The sequence below is a fragment of the Aphelocoma coerulescens genome (assembly GCF_041296385.1).
Source record: "Aphelocoma coerulescens isolate FSJ_1873_10779 chromosome Z unlocalized genomic scaffold, UR_Acoe_1.0 ChrZ, whole genome shotgun sequence".
NCBI lineage: Eukaryota > Metazoa > Chordata > Aves > Passeriformes > Corvidae > Aphelocoma > Aphelocoma coerulescens.
The window spans coordinates 31,959,806-31,976,097 of record NW_027184085.1 but is presented as its reverse complement, the minus strand read 5'-3'; the positions used below and the strand labels follow the sequence as shown (position 1 = coordinate 31,976,097).

General features: G+C 36.4%; 1 protein-coding gene across 2 annotated transcripts in view; it reads left to right on the top strand.

Moving 5' to 3' along the window:
• The window catches only part of TTC39B (tetratricopeptide repeat domain 39B), a 76,396-nt gene that overhangs the window by 22,876 nt on the left and 37,228 nt on the right, over positions 1-16,292 (top strand). For both annotated transcript variants that reach the window (XM_069001169.1, XM_069001170.1), the window contains exon 2: positions 1,570-1,604. In XM_069001169.1, the coding sequence (XP_068857270.1) occupies positions 1,570-1,604 (35 nt within the window). The remainder of the gene's footprint in view (positions 1-1,569; positions 1,605-16,292) is intronic.

Genomic DNA, 16,292 nt, shown 5'->3' with positions numbered 1-16,292 from the left:
TTTCTGTTCAGGATGTTCCTGTTGGTTTCTATTCAGCTTTTTGAAACTCCAGTTCTCCTCAGATCAGGAGGATCATTTATTTGTCTTTTTCCGAGTTCTTTTAAGTTCCAAGCTTATACTTGGCACTGGTGAGGCCACTCTTGAAATTCTGTGTTCTGGTTTAGGCCCCTCATTCCAAGACAGACAGTGAGGTGCTGTAGCATGTCCAAAGAAGAACAATGGAACTGGTGGAGGGTCTGGAGCACAAAAGTCCTGCGAGGAGGTGCTGAGGGAGCTGGGGGTGTTTAGCCTAGAGAAAAGAAGACTCTGGAGAGATCTTATGACTTCTCTACAGCTAACTGAAAAGGGTTGTATGGAAGTGGGAGTCATTCTCCTCTAGATATCTTGCTGGGATATGTTAAAAATCTCTTCCATCATGCTTCCAGTTTTTCTTACAGAAAGAGCAGAAAGCACAGTTACAAGTAGGAAATAGTTTCTGTTTGAATAGTGACTGAGTAAGGTAGCAGTCTTTGGCTTGGAAGAGAGATGAGTTGGATGATGTAACAAAGGCTTTCAAAATTGTAAGTGGCAAAGAAAGAGCAAGTATGAATTGATTCTTTACTGGTTTTGAATATATATAAAGCTAGGGATGATTAAACAAAGGTGGTTGGAGCAAAGTTCAAGTAGAAATTCTTATTTTGCACAAAATGGATGTCAGGCTCATGAAATTGCTTACTAATGTTGTAACTCATGAATAAAAGTCTACATGGGATCGAGGCAATTGGACTGGTATTTGGAACAGAGATCTACTGAAAATCACCAGATGGCCAAACTGTATTTGGTCCTGAAATTCTCAGAGTTGCCAAAGGTTGAAAAGTGTGAGGTGGAGAGGGATATGTGAGGGAGGGCCGTTTGCCCATTTGTCTTTGCTACACACTTCTACAGCCCAATTTTGGAAACTGGATACAGAAATAAGTGATCTTTGAGCTGAGCTGTTCTGTTCATTTTTACATTTGTGCATTTGTTCGTCTATTTCAATTTCAAATTTGAACCTAGATTGAAAGAGCTTTGACTCTAGTTGGAAAGAAACAACTTTTAGATTTCTGGACTAAGCTGTTCACAAAATTTTAATGTGTGAGCTGGCTGGATGTGCACACTATCTCTCATGTATCCCATGCATCTCTTGTATACACTCTGGCCAAGCTGCATATCAGGTATATGCACAGAACACTTTTTGTTTCATGTGTAGATACACTGTTCAGCTAGTGCATCCTGAATACGTCAGATGTGCTGCACAAACTCCTGAGGCATAAGCCTGTATTGCCTTCTGTGATTTACATGGCAGAAGTTTAGAGTCTGAAAAGGAAAAGATCTTTGGTTTAATTTAGCTGTAGTCTGATGTAATAGGCCCATAGGAAATCTCTCTGTATAAGGATTTGCACTGAAAACTTGACAAATAGTCAGTAGGCTGTGAATATTCTGGTAATTACTGTATGTTGCAGAAGTAAGTGCTATCTGGTAGTGGTAAATTTCTGCTGTTTTACAAAACACATGCACATTAGATTGAAACTTCTTTTTTTTCTTCTGCAGGAAAATTTTGAAGATGCCTATGAAAACATCCCTGTGTAAGTAGAGTGTTTTAAAATGTGTGTTTGTTAAAACTCCTTATACAGAAATCAAATACTATATGCACATAATTCCAGGGAAACATCATTTTATATGCACTGACTACATTCACATTTTTCAGAGCAGTTAAAGTCCTCAAGAGCTGAGAAATGGAAGTGTAATTAAGTTGATATTAGTGATGAAATATTTGTCAACAACTGTGACAATTGTAAGGAATTAAAAATAGAACATTTAGTAGCTTAGTTACAGACTGACAGCTCTAGACATTTTTGTGTGGTGAAAAAATAGTCGCTTAACATTATTAGGAAAACTTTGGATCACACATTATGCAAGACCATCTAAGCAAGATTTTCAGATGGAAATTGCTATGTGTTATAATGTACTGCTGCACAGATGTTTTCACCTAATGAAGTGAGATACAGTCATTTCTCTGGTGTTAGATCTCATGCTGAAGCCACACCTTTCTCAAAGTGTGATGAAAACACATTATGCTGTTCATAAATGGTTTTAGTTTTTCTCTAGGATTTTATTGCATTTTTGTGCCATGAAGCATATGAGAAGGGGACTTCAGCTGATATCGTCAGATTGCGAATACACTTCTAGACCCAGCAGTAGCTTTGCACTGAACTTCGTGGCCAAAACATCCATGGTCTTGGCAAATTGTATTTTACAGATTTGCCAGACCCTCTATTTGTAGCTTACCTGGAGTAGTAGAGCTGAGAAAAATTGAACGTTTCTTTCTGAGTGTCACGAAACAATAAGAACCTGTTCAGGTTGAGAATTCTTCATGTTAATGATTGCTTTTTCTTCCTTTGACTGCTTAGCAGTTTATGTATGATCAGGTAGCTTCTCTCTTTGGCCCCTGTTTCCCCTGGGACAGGGAAGAGAGTGACTTTGAAATACTGTATGAAAATATTTATCCAACACACATTCCTTCTGTGAGAAAATGGTTTTGTTGTTTTTTTGTTGATGTCTGAGCTGGGCATGGTTGTTTATTTCTGGCATGCAGAGCTTTGATTTGTTTGTCCTGAGTGTCTCTGCTGTGTTCATAGCTGTCTTACAGAGTCACTTTTTGTAATAGAAGTTAGGATGTCAGTTTATTCTGGCTGGTATTGCTTCCATCTGCAATAACCATTATGCAGAACAGTCAGTGCAAGATGACAGAGAGAATATTAATGGGACACAAAGTCATGATGTTACTTAACATCACATTAAACATAGCGAATGTGTATGTTCTTTTGTAACTGGGCAGGATTCTTCACTGGGTTAAACTCTCCTTTCTCAAATTCTTCAGAAGATATAGCTGTTTTAAAAAAATGTCCCTAAGGAACTAAAAAGGGTCTTGGAACGTTTTGTGGAAGTCTTCAGTCTTACCTTTCTTGAAATGCTTTGATTGTAGTTTTCATATGATGCTAATGGTTTGCCTGAGGTGTAAAGCCTTTCATAAATCTAGTGCCATACTGGTTGTTCCTGACCTTTCTCTATCTAGAGTTGATGGTAGTTTTTTCATCACTATATTGAAACAATGAATGACCAGAGGTTTAAGTTTCTGGGAAGCTGTATTTATTTTTGATTTTGCTGTTGATAACATCCACTTTCAACATTTTTATGTGTCAGTGTTTCATTCTCCCTTATTTTTGGTAGGAAGGTGGCATTGTTAGAGCTCTGTGATGATATGCTTGGCATTGGTTTGAGTGCTTTATTTCACTTAGTTATATCCAATTGAATTTATCTAAAATGGACTTTTTTAAATACAGAATTGTGTAAACAAAGAATCATGTTTACTTTTGAGATCAGTTTTGGTTCAGATTCTGTCAGATCGTCATGTTGGTTTAGAGAATTGGGAAAGACTGTAACAACCAGATCTTCGTAGTATTTCATAAGTCACTGTGCAATCCTTAGTGTGAAATATGTGTAGAGTATGCACCAGGAGATGCCAGCGAATGGTTTTGCTAATCCAACTTGACTTTAACTGGCTTTATTCTTTAAATATATTGCTTACTTAAAGATACCAGATTGTGCAGGTTAGATGTTGAAGGGCCAAAGAGTTATCTTAATATGGTAAAATCCTTTCCTAAATATCATGTGCTGGCTGTCGTATCTGAGGACAGGCCCAGGAGGAAATCAGTCTTTGCTCCAGAGGTGTAAATGTATTAGATTCTCTGTCTAGACTCCTCGGTCATCTTCTACTCATGGTAGCTACTGTAGATATAAACAGCAGTCCAAAACACGCAATGATCACAAAATACTTGCTTTGTAGAAACATGAAGGAACCTTTAAATAGAGTTGTTTACTGTAAATTTTGTTCACTGGTGCTAAAGCTGAAGAAGAGCTATTACAGTAGGTCACTCTGCCATTTTACTTAAAACAAGCACTAGCATTTAATATCTTCTCTGCCAACGGAAGTAACTGAGTTTTCAAGTACTGGTTTGATAATAACACTTGATACAGCATCTTCAACCTTCCAAAGAGAATAGGTGGAATAAATGGTGAAGTAAATTCCTGTTCGCGTTAACTCAGAACTAGTTTGATTGGCATATTCTGTTGTAAAAGGAACTGAGTAACTGGAGACAAACTGTGATTTCTGTTGTGGAAATCGAAGTCTCTGCCAAGAAGTTTTGTCGTGGTTGGCTTCTTTTTACCGTTTTTCCACTAGAGTGTCTGCTTCCAAGTTTTGGGCTGGGTGGATATGTTTCACAACGTTACTTAATGCTTGCCAAGCATCTACAGGTTCAAAAACATACATGGGTGGAACAGATTTGTGTGTGGTTTATTCTTTTATTTAGTTATTGCTAAAAATGCCTCATCAAGACCTAAACTTTACTGTGGAAAAACTGCAACTTTAATTTTATTCTTACTGAACAAGATAATTCTCTACTTCTATGAATTTTTTTCAATATATTTCTGTTACCTGTTTTTTCCTGAAGTTATTCTGAAAATCTCTTTGTAGAATGCAGATATTAATGTTTCCTGTTGCCAGAGTGTAATTTTCTAAGTTGTCTAGTCTTTGGCTTTACAACTAGATTGAAAGTGGTTTGAGTTCTCAAAAGTGTTTAACCATCACTGTATTATGTACTGACCTTGCCACTGTTATTTTGATTTCTGTATGTATTTTATCCTCTGAAGTTCTCAATTGTTTAGAACATGTATGAGATATTAATTCTGTTGGCATTTCTGCCCGTCTCATTTTACTTACTATTCCTTAAAATGTTATCTGTACATGAAAGGAATAAGTAGCCATCAAGTTGTTGTGTTTGTCCATGCGATCTTCCTTAGATTGCCGTGCAGTCTTTCTCTGTGAGGTAAAGGCAAAGATAGTGCCTTTATTTACTACCACAATATCAGGGGCTTATACAAATGAGTAGCAGCATTTAGAGCAACTGTATTATGGTAGCTGTGTGGTTATGTTTGTAGACGATGCTTTGTAGTTGTCTTTGGGAAGAAACAAAGTCTGTCTGACTGCTGGAAGTAGTTTATATGCAGAGGAAGTCTTCATGTTGTGCTATTTATATAGAAATTTCAGACACCAGACCCTGAGTTATGGCATCAGTGGAAAGATAGTGAGATCTCATTTAAACATGTTTAAAACATGAAGTATTGAAAAAGTGTGAGCTTGCATTCTGTAAGCGAAGCAGACAGATAATTTTTGATCAAGAATGGAACTCCTTGGATTTTTTGTCTTATCAATTTCAGCAAAAGGAGGCATACTTCATTGGTTCTCTTTTGCGTTTTCTTTGCCTGCCCAAAGCTATATACTGTTAATCCTTGATCCTACCAAAGCAGCTCTGTGTGGTATTACTGGGGTGATAGATTAAGGGCCAGAAGTGTTTAAGGAAGTTAGATCAGGTTATCCTTGTAATCTCAGAAGTGTAGTTAAGATTTCAGTTATACCTGAACATGTGAGTGTTTTGTCAGTGAATGAAATTGAACAGTTCAGGAAATGGCTCTAAATTCAAATTTTAATTCAGGGAGCCAGCAACTTTTAGGAGCAGTTTCTGTCTTTATAAATTTAAGTTCACATTCTGACATTGTCTTGAGATGGTGAGAAGCAGCAGTGACAATTTTAATGACCAAATTTTAATTTCTTATGTTTGACCCACAAGGTCAGCGGAAAAAATTTCCAGTAAAGGCAGTTTTTGTATCTAGCAGATAATATTTTCATAGGTGTATAAATATAAAAATATGACACTGTAGCTGCTTTATATTGTCAGTTTCAAGATTTGGAACAGCCTCAGTGATACAGCAGGCTTTTCTCTCTGATCTTTCCCCATTCCAAACACTTCTAAGGTTATAAATTTTTAAACCTTGAAAGGTTTTGGTTGGGCAGTAATTATGTCATTCCTAATACATGTTTATTGCAACTACACCTTTTGCCTATGCTGTAAGATTTCTCCATGTTTGTATTTGAGTAGAAGACTTAAGGCCACACTGTGCTATTGTTTTTATTGGTATCTTCAGTTCACTTTGAAATGTACAATTCCACTTGTGTTCATAGCTCCTTAGAAAGCGAGGAGATAGACAAAAACCCAAAGCCAAACAAATAATTTCAAGGACATTGTACACAGAACTGCCCAAAACTCTGCATGTTCTCCACACCCTGTCATTCTCTTGCAAGCCTTTGCTGAAAGGCTGGTGCACAGAAAGATACCACAGCCTGTTTTTCTGTTATCCCACGTTTACTAAAAGAAATCTGTCTTAATTGAGCCTAAATACTTGTTTGCTGCTCTGTGGCTTGTTCTTTCATTACAAATTAATTAACAACATGGCGTTAAACTCACATAATATTTTTGGGGTGAGGCTTTCTGGAGACTTCTGGAATTTATTTAATTATCATACTGGAATCTTGATATTATGCTGGAACACATGATCACATCTGTATGTTCTTTCTTTAAATGTATTTCAGGAAAGTTATATTTCTTCTGTGCTTTAATAAAGACTGCTTAACACTATCTGTAGTCCTGCAGCTCAAGAATTGCCTTCTCTGAATAACTTCTGAGACTTGGAAAGTGTTGTAGACTTTTGGATTGGTGGTACAAGCATTAAGACATAAGTGATTTAGGTAAGAAAACTGAACTCAACTCATCGATTAAGAAAAAGAATAAATTGCTGGCTGTGACTTGGTCAGATGTTGAGAAGTTTTTAAGGAAAATGGATTGAAACCCAGATTTGCCTGTTCCTTTATTTTAAGCCATCAAAAAAAAAATCCTGATTTTTAATAGTGTTGTTTTGGTAGTTTGATTTGGTTGTGTCATGTCCATCCATTCCCTTCCCCATCTGTGATGATTAAAAGCCGTCGCAGAGCATTTTGGGAATCAATCCGAGTAGAAGGTGTAGTGAATGTCTACTAGTTTATTTTCCTTTAAGACAATCCAGGGAAAAACTTTTGAGCATGGGTTAATATTTGCAGACAAAAAGCGTGCTTTGGAAAGCTTTGTGGAAATGTGCTTCCGACTCACTCAGCTTTTTCTGGAAAATAGTTTCTGGAAAATAGTCCATCAAGTGTAGACTTTCTGGAACTGATGGTATGTTAAAAACAGAACACTGTATGTTTTGTGGGAAATTGAGTTGACTTCTATGTGACTGGGCAACCTTGACTGAAACTTGTCTACCCTTCATGTATAGGCAAGGTCTCAGAAATCCTGGCACTTTGACTTTCCCTGCCCCTAATATTGTTAGTATATTAACTGACAGTACATATGAGCACTGTTTCAAATGACGTGGTGGAGAACTTGGACATATATCTCTGAGCTCCTTGGTCTTTAACAGTACTGGGTCAAGTTTTATGGAAAAGTTAGAATATCCTGATTTTAAAGGTGCTGTTGTCCGTAAATTACATCTGTCAATATCATCTCTTTGAAAGGTTTACAAGGTTTACAAAACCTTTTTTTAATCGGATCATAGCTTTGGTTTCCTCTCAGGTGTTTTGGGAAATACTGTGCAATTCTTTCCCAGTATGTTACAAGAACATTTTAACAGAAGTAAGTTATTTAAATAAATTGGCTTGAAGTATTACTGCTGATACTTCTTAGCATGCACCTAAAATAAGTAAACGCAAAGCTGTGGTTTCCTGCATTTTGCTTTAAAAATTTCTTTGAGACATTTTTGGGAGTAAATCTCAGTTCGTAACAGTAAACACAGCCAGAAATAGGTACTATTAGTTCAGTTGGTATAGCTTTAAAGAGTACTTTTTGAAGGTAATAGTGGAGGACATAGTTTAATTTTCTGCTGCTTAGCTCCCCTGTACTGAGCTTTCATCATATCTCATCTAGAGAGATTAGACCAAGGGGATGAAACTATCTGTGTTGTAGCTGTTCGGATTTTGACTCCTGCTTTCTTCTCTTGCAGCTGATATTCAGGAAGAGAATTGTTTATTAACAGCTCTCTGTGCTAGTGATTCGTTTTGGTTGTGGAACTCAAACTAAAAATTTGGATTTCTGGGGAAAAAAATGTCGAAGGGTTAATTTAAAAAAAAGTGATAATATGTTTGAGTACTGTCAAATAAAATCAGGCATGAGCTAGTTACTTTTCTTCAGTGTTCCTTGCTATCAACTCTCATGTACTTGATCTAGTTTTTCTGCAGTTGCTTTAATATACTTTACTGCAGTTTAATTAGCATACTTTTCCTCTTCTGTCTGACTTTAGTGGTGGCTTCTTCTTTTTTATATTCAGAAAATGCTAAGGTGACTCCTTTTTTGTCTTTAAATATAAATTACTTTGTGTTCCTCTCGTCTCCATTTTCCCCTTGCAGTTAGGAGTGATGGATTAGAATTAGGCTGCAGCACAGATTGGGAGAATCTCCCAGCATCCTCTTCCTGCAGAGGCATCAGCTTCCAGCATTGACTGTAGCTGCTGCCACTCTCACTGACATTTCTTTTGAATTCGGCTATGGAGAGTGCCTGTGTTGCCAGCTGCTGGCATGGAAACTTTTAGTCTTTTTGCTTGGTAACTCGTTAATGAAAACTCATGGATATTGAGAAATAAAACAGAATCAGTTTTCTCTTTATGTTTTTCTTCGTCTTTCTGCTTTTTTTTTTTTGTTTGTTTGTGTGTGCGCACAGTGGAAAAAGATAGAGTGAAAGAAGCAGCACTTATTTTTACACAAGGACTACATTTACTTACCTGAAGTTGACTGAATTAATCCTGTAAGTATATTTTCTCTGCCTAATAGTCCTTGAAATCATGAATGTGGTAGTAAGATTTATGAGATTTTGTCTGTGAAAATTTGCTTTGGCAGGTATGTCAAACTACAATATTGTTGTTTTATATAGATTTCCTTGAACACAAAGGAAAAACGATATATTCACAATGGGGATTATGAAATAATTGTTTCTCCACGGTGAACAATGCTTTTAGAGAGCAGAAGCTTCACTGCTGATGTCAGTGCTTAATCAGCTCAGATACTGTAGGTTGTAGAACACTGCAAGGTGTGTATTTTGGGATGCCATTCTTTAAAATGTGGTAATTTAAGGACAGTATCAGACTTACAGTTACTTTCTCCATTTATAGACTGTGTCTTCTGCTCCTGGTAGCTGTGCTGATTTAACCATTTGAGGTTATATAATTTTTTACTTAAACATAAATAATTTATTTCATGGGATGCAGTGCTGTGCTTTCAAAGTATTAAATGTTAAGTATAATGCAGTTTACTTTTAGAAACGTTAGTTATTTCAGAATACCTCCAGGATGGGCTCTAAGTTCTCTGTGTAATAAATTCAAGTAAATTGGTTTGAAGTTTAGGAAAAGTGTCTTGCTAGGATCGTTGTCGTAATTGTCTCTTTGGATCTGGGCCAGTATTTGTGTGACGCAGTGTTAGTCCCATAAACATCTGGCCTGATCTGGTGTCCTACTTGCAGCATGATTTATTTTTTCTTTTCTTTCTATAGCAAGATAAGTGAATTTTTTATTCATTTCATGTAGAACTGCCAGTAAGCTGTCATTATTATTTATATATGCTAGCTCTTCAGGGAGGTTCTTTCTCAACCTATTTTCTTGTCAGCATGCCTTATTTAGACCTACTTTCTAGCAGAACTGTTGAACAGATCAAAATTATATATTTTTTTATGGTGGAAATCTATTTGTCTGTATCTACATCGTGTGTATTAAGCTTTGGCAGTATTGCTATCTAACCTTTCTGATACATTTTTGTACACTGTATTGCATGCATTGACCTCAGCTGGATTATTTAATACAAACTATTAGTATGATAAAGAGTATTAAACATAGTAAATTCTCAGTTTACCTGCAAAGATCTCGTGTTCAAACCTACTTTTAAAAATGCTGTCTAACCACTGAGTTCTATTAGATAAATCTGATAACCTTTTATACTGCTGTGTATTCCTATCAGTGTTGAACAGGACAGTGTAAATTAGTTTTTTCTTCTACCTGCAAACCAATACTGACACTTAATTTTTCTGCCTCCTCAGTCAGACTGTGGTCAGTTTTAAATGCCTGGGATCTGATTGTTTTGCTGACAGTTTTTAGGCTTACATATATTTTGCTGTGTCAAATTCATGCTGGAGTGGCTTGATGTGCTTAAATGGGATTATTCTGTAATCATTTTAGTGATCAGATGAACTGTGTATGCCTATTCAGGTGGGTGAATAGTAACCTAAGTAGGTTGGCATGGCTGCTTTCACAATATGGTTGAGTCCTTACGGGAAATTTGGGTCTCCCTTTCTGTCCATGTGCAGTGCAATTTGCTGTTGAACTTAAGAGCTTGGTGTCAGATTAAGCTACTGATGTTTCTCAGATGATAAAAATACCTGACTGGAAATAAATTGATTACTGGCTTACTGAATCTGAATAATGATCAGTCAAAAACTGAAACATTTTGGCCATGCTTGTGGGTTTGGTTTTTTTTTTTTGGGGGGGGGGGGTGTTTAAATGCAAGTAAGATAGTAAAGTGGCTGGAAATGTAGCTTGTGTTGTTTTCAGAGGAGTAGACTCTGTTGGCAATGGTCGGTTGATGGTGAGCCAGCAAGATGAGCTTCATCTTGACACTATTTCCTGTGGCACCTGAGATTCAAGCAGATGGTCGCCTTTGCTTAGATTTTCTTCCCTTGTGCTTGAACTGTTGTTTTGTTGCATCTGTAGAGTAGTATGTGGGCATACTCCAGTCAGTATTTTCTTGTGATTGTTCAGGTGCTGCATTGATAATAGATATGTAGATAAGCAAAATCCATGTTTTAAATAAGACAGACCACTAGGAAAGTTCCCTTATCTCGTTCCCTTATTTCCCTCAGTCACTGAAATACTTGGAAGCTAAACCTCTTGATCACTTTCTTGTAGTCAAATGTTAGATTGCCATGAGGCAGCACTGGGGATGCTGGGCTGCTTTCTGACTAGGAGGCAATCCAGTGCATGCCCTCATAAATCGGAGATTGCAAACAAAACTTACATGAAGAATGTAAAGTAAGTAAACATTATTGGTCTCCTGACACATGATCTGACATCTAAATTTCAAGATCAGATGAGACTTCTAAGCAGGAATTTTTGTTTGTATATAAAATTTTTGTTTGTTTGATGGTCTTTTAATGCATTTCATTTGTAAAGACAGCATTACTAATATTTCTACTGCTGTGAGTAGTAATAACTCCTAAAATAGAACATTGTCATCTGTAGGTAAATCTGTTTAGTTTAGAAGAGCTAAAACTGAAACTTCCAGCTCTAAAAAGAAAGATGGGGCAAACACTTTTCCTAAAATACTAGCAGTTTTCCTCTGCCCCCAGCTTCTGATCTGTAAGACAGAGCTTTATCTGCTACGCTTGTCCTTGCCTTGTTGTTACATTACATGTAACATTATACCTGTTAATGTATAATAATGGATCAATTAAAATCCTCTCTTAGTGAAATTCAAGTAGTCTATGAAAAGCTATCAGTTTGACCTTTTTTTGACAATGCTAAGGTATAGATAAAAAATGTAAAGCTATTCTCAGCTCATTTTTATGCATGTTATTTTAATAATGGTTGGTTTTCAATAGGAACAACTACCTCTTTTTTTCCTCCCTCAGTTACCTCTTGCCTTCTCACTGCCTCTGTTTTTCTGAGAGCTCCAACTCCTTTTCCGCAGCTGTTCCTTTTGAAAAACTGCTTTCTCTTTATGTGTACTAATGTGTAATATCAGCTAGCTACTGTTTATTTTTGCTCTGCATCATCTTTTCTGCCACAGCTGTAAGATGAAGGAGGAGAAATAATTTAATTTTAAAAATCTCAAGCAACAAACCAAACCCAACAATAACCAAAACCCCCCAAAAATGAAACAAAAACCCCAGTACCATTAAAGGAAGGGAAAATGCCCTAGTGGTGAGTTGGCTTGATCATTCAAAGGATCGTATAGGCAGATCCCTTGGTATTGCGGCAGGGATCCAGAAATTCACTGATACAGATTTACAAATAGCCAGCTAAATGCTGCAGTCTCATAGTCAGGTAGTGTTGAGGAGGAAGATGGAGCCACACGGATCTGCATTGCTTTCTACCATGGTGTTTGCATCATGTGCTGCTGTTACCAGCTCTGTGGGTTGGTAGATGTCTCCGAAAATTCAAATGAAAGCTAGTACTCAGGAAGGGCTTGAGTAGAAACAGTGCTCTTTGTCTCTCTGCTATAGAATAAGATTTAAAATACAGTGTAAGGAAATCCTAAGGGACGAATAAGTGAAAATAAGTGTGTTACCCTGATGGTTTTACCCGAGCACAGGACTATGTAACCTAATGTATTTTAAACTAAATAACCATTTAAAGGATGTTCATCAGTTGTGTGTTTTCTGGTGGGTTTTTAAAAATATTTTTGTTTATTTATTTATTTTAAAAAGTTGCCTGATGTTGAATGCATTTTAGTATAAATTTTAAAATTATAATTTAATTTAATTTAATTTTAAATTTTATAATTATAATTTATAGTTTTAAAGTAATTTCTGCCTGTTTGCCAATTTGGCTAGCACAGCACTGCATAGTTTTGCTGCCAGTTGGGTTTTTTAAATGAATATTTAGCATACAGAATATCTCGTCCATTGGTGAAGTTCTGAAACAGTGAAGACAGTGAGCCTTCAAAGGAATAAAGTCTGCCTTGCATTGGCAAGAAATTTTTTTTCAGTGCTTACCATAAATATTTTACTTACCTAAAATTTGTGCTTCTCATAAAAAGGGATGTGTGCATAATTAATGCAGAATTTGCTATGGAGGTATGACTAGTGGATTTAATACATGGGTAAAATAAGTTACCATTTGCTGTACTGACCAGATGGCTGAAGTTTTCAGACTTTCTGTAATAAGGGTAATAGCCTAGGATAGGAAATGATTTATATAAATTGCAAATAATTCCAAATTCCTAGCTGTATGGCTTACGGCATTTTTCTTATGGCTTTTAGCCGTTCTTCTGTTGTGTAGTTATAAGTGGTGTTGAAGACTGGGTTTTAGGTAAAATGGTAAAAGAGTTTGCAACGATTTTTGTTTGCATTAGAAAAAATACCGATCACATGATCTTATATCTTGCCAGTATTACTTTAACAAAAAAGTTTTAAAAATCCTTTTTGGTACATAAACTGGATGTGATGGGCCATATCAAAATACTGTGATCCCTTTAATGTCAAGGGTTTAATATGCTTTAATATGTTAGCAGCAAGAAATGTCCAACTGTGAGATGGGTTACGCCATTTGATTCTACATTTCTGAATTATTCTCTGGGTGAGAGGTATGCCTAGCATGCCCACAGGCAAAAGAATAAAATATCAGCTTCATTAGGCTTGCCTGATGGCCCTGCCGAGGCTGAGTTCTGTACCTGTCCAGCAAGATACTGAAAGATATGTGCCAGCTCTAACTTACTGTGGGATTGAGGTGTGTGTGCAGTTTCTTGCATGTCAGTAGTCCCTCAGAATAACACACGTTCATGAGAATTCCTTAGTTTTAGACTTGATGTGGAAAGTGTTCCTGAAGATCGTGCATTTCTGCTTGTATTTCTTTAAGACCAAATCATACAGAAGTCTCTCACTTGTGAGATTTAGGACTAGTCCCTTGTATAAGAAAATCCAGCTAAATCCAACTAAAAAGCTATTTCCTTTTGCTTTTTTGAACTTTTCCTGTATGTGTTGTCAGTGGATTGTATTACCTTCAGCCATCCTTCACTAAACAATCTAGAATGAAAAATGTAGACCTAACAGAATATCTCAGTAGTATTTTGCAACAAGTTATTTTGCTTCATGTCGTGATGCTCTTGGTGGGCTTTTGCCATAAGAATGAGTGCAACACACTGCTCTGTGGCAGGTAAATGGTACTCCCAGAAGTATCTCACCTTCTGATGACTTGTGTTGCAACTTTGTCTGTGCAAATAACTGATAAAAGTTATAGCAGATAATGTTGTCCCTTGAGAAAGGATCCAAACTAAATTTTGGCACAGCTCTAGGCAGAAAACTGAATATTACTGATGGCTTGTATATGAGTGGTGGATGAGAGGGATAAGATGCAAAAGCCATTTTTCTTTTCAAATTACAAACTTAGTGGTGAGGAGTCCTATGCTTTCAAAATATGAAGAAATTTATTTGAATATATATTTCCAGATAGCAAAAGTAATATCTGAGTTTTTGGTATGTTTGCTCAGATGTAATAAATACACATCGATGTATGCTAGTCTTAGTGTGAAAGTAGTTCCTGTTAGACATTTCAAATCTTTGCAATTGCTAGCTTTGCATATAAAAACATCAAATGCAGCCTTATAATAGATATTTCAAGGACAAACCATTAGAAAAATGTTCATGAGGAGGTAAGCAATCCTGCAAACTTTTCAGACATAGGAGATTGCCCTCTATTTGGAGGGACATTAAATAGGTCCTAAGAACTGTAGTTCACTGGTGTTTCCTTAGACAAACATGGTGGAGATGTTTCTTGTTTCCCACAGACAGAGACAGGGTTTGCATTTTCTGCTTAAAGCTTATTGAAAGAATATGACCCCTTATAGAGACAAGATGTTGAATCACAAGAGGAATGGACACATGTTGGTGAAAGATTAAATAGTTGAAGAAAATAAGAGATACAGGATTTGTACTGGTATTTTACAGAGCTAGACAGAGAAAAAGTGTCTCTACTGTGGTAAAGGATGACTCTTTCCAGTTCACTGAGACAGAAGTAGCAGTAGACTATGACAGGACTTCCAGTGTTTGGATGTCTGATGACTGACAGAAAACAACAACAAAGAACCTGTTCCTTAACAATTTCCTTTTTTCTTAAAGCATGATTTTTAAATATTGCAGAATTACAGATGATGGTATCCTTGTCCTAGTGACATACTTCTAATATGAAGCATAGTTTAAAATTAAAACACACAGCAAAAAGGATGCCAGGAACAGACTTTTGATACAGTAATACAAGGTGTCTGGGTTGTTTGAGTCTAAAAAAAGAGTAGTTATGTGGTGGTGACAGTTTTTCAAATGTTTTGGATCTTTGATACATAGTAAAACCAGGCAAGAGGACATCAAGTGCATTTTGGCAATGTAAAGCTATGCAAGACATGAACATGAAGTTGATTGAAGTTGATTTAATGGTATCTCTGTGACCTGTAAACTGTGACCTTTGGTAGTGTAGTTTTAGTACAGCTTTTGATGTTGTCTGGGAGAAAGTCTTCCAGGGAGACAGTGGATTCCAGCCCTCAGAGGGCTGGATTTGAGTTTATTTTATGCTAAGCAGGCATGGCAGTACACATCAGCACATAGCTCAGTGCCATGTGTGGAAAAAGCACAGTGTGTCTGCACATAGTCCCCTTAATACATGGAGGGAGAGGAAGAGGGATCCTATCAGCTAAAAAGCTTTAAAATGACCTCTGTTCTTGGGCTTTTCAACGGATTGGCAAAGTTAAAGTAGAGCAGTGTTCAAAAATACCCAGAACCTTCTAGCCAAGCAAATGGAACTATGGAATAGATTCTAATCAGGATCAACTGTTATTTGCCATTAAGAAGTCATGTCGTGGCTGTTCAAAACTGACAAAAAGATAGTTATTCTTTTTGACGTGGTAGAACGTAAACAGTTCAAAATCGAGTTTTCTTGAACACATTCATTGCTACAAAGGGAACAATCTACTTCAGGAAGTGTAGAAACATTCTGAATTGTTACAGTATCAGATTTTGACAGTGTATTATGACTATTTGACGTAACAATCTTCCTGCAGAAGACAAGAACCAACTGAGAGCAATCCATTTAAAAACTGTTTTGTCATCATTAACTTGGCAGTAAATACTCTAGCAGATGCTTGCATAAATGTTGCTCAAGAAGAGTACTGCAGATGGTAGCTTCTTGCTGCCTTACCTGTTGATACTGTAGTTCACATACAGGGTGGTTTTTATTTAAGTTCATGGAAACAAATGCCTCTAAAAGATTCTTGTTCTGATTAAGCTTCTGTAAATGTTACAGGTTACTTGTTTGCGAAGGTATTTATGTCCTGGGAAAATGTTCTCTTAATTGTAATGCATCTTATTTTCTTGATACTTATACTCAAAATAGCATTCTCTCTGTATACCCTGCATTTTTTAGAGTACCTTATTTTTATTCCTTTAGTTTGTGTCAGATTTGCATCTTAATATGATTATCTTAAAATTAAATTGTTATTGATAGTTTCAAATTTTTGTGTCTTTATTACCTGAAATTTGCTTTATTCCCACTAATAATTACAAATATTTTAAGTAACTGTAGTGAGACTTCCACTGATA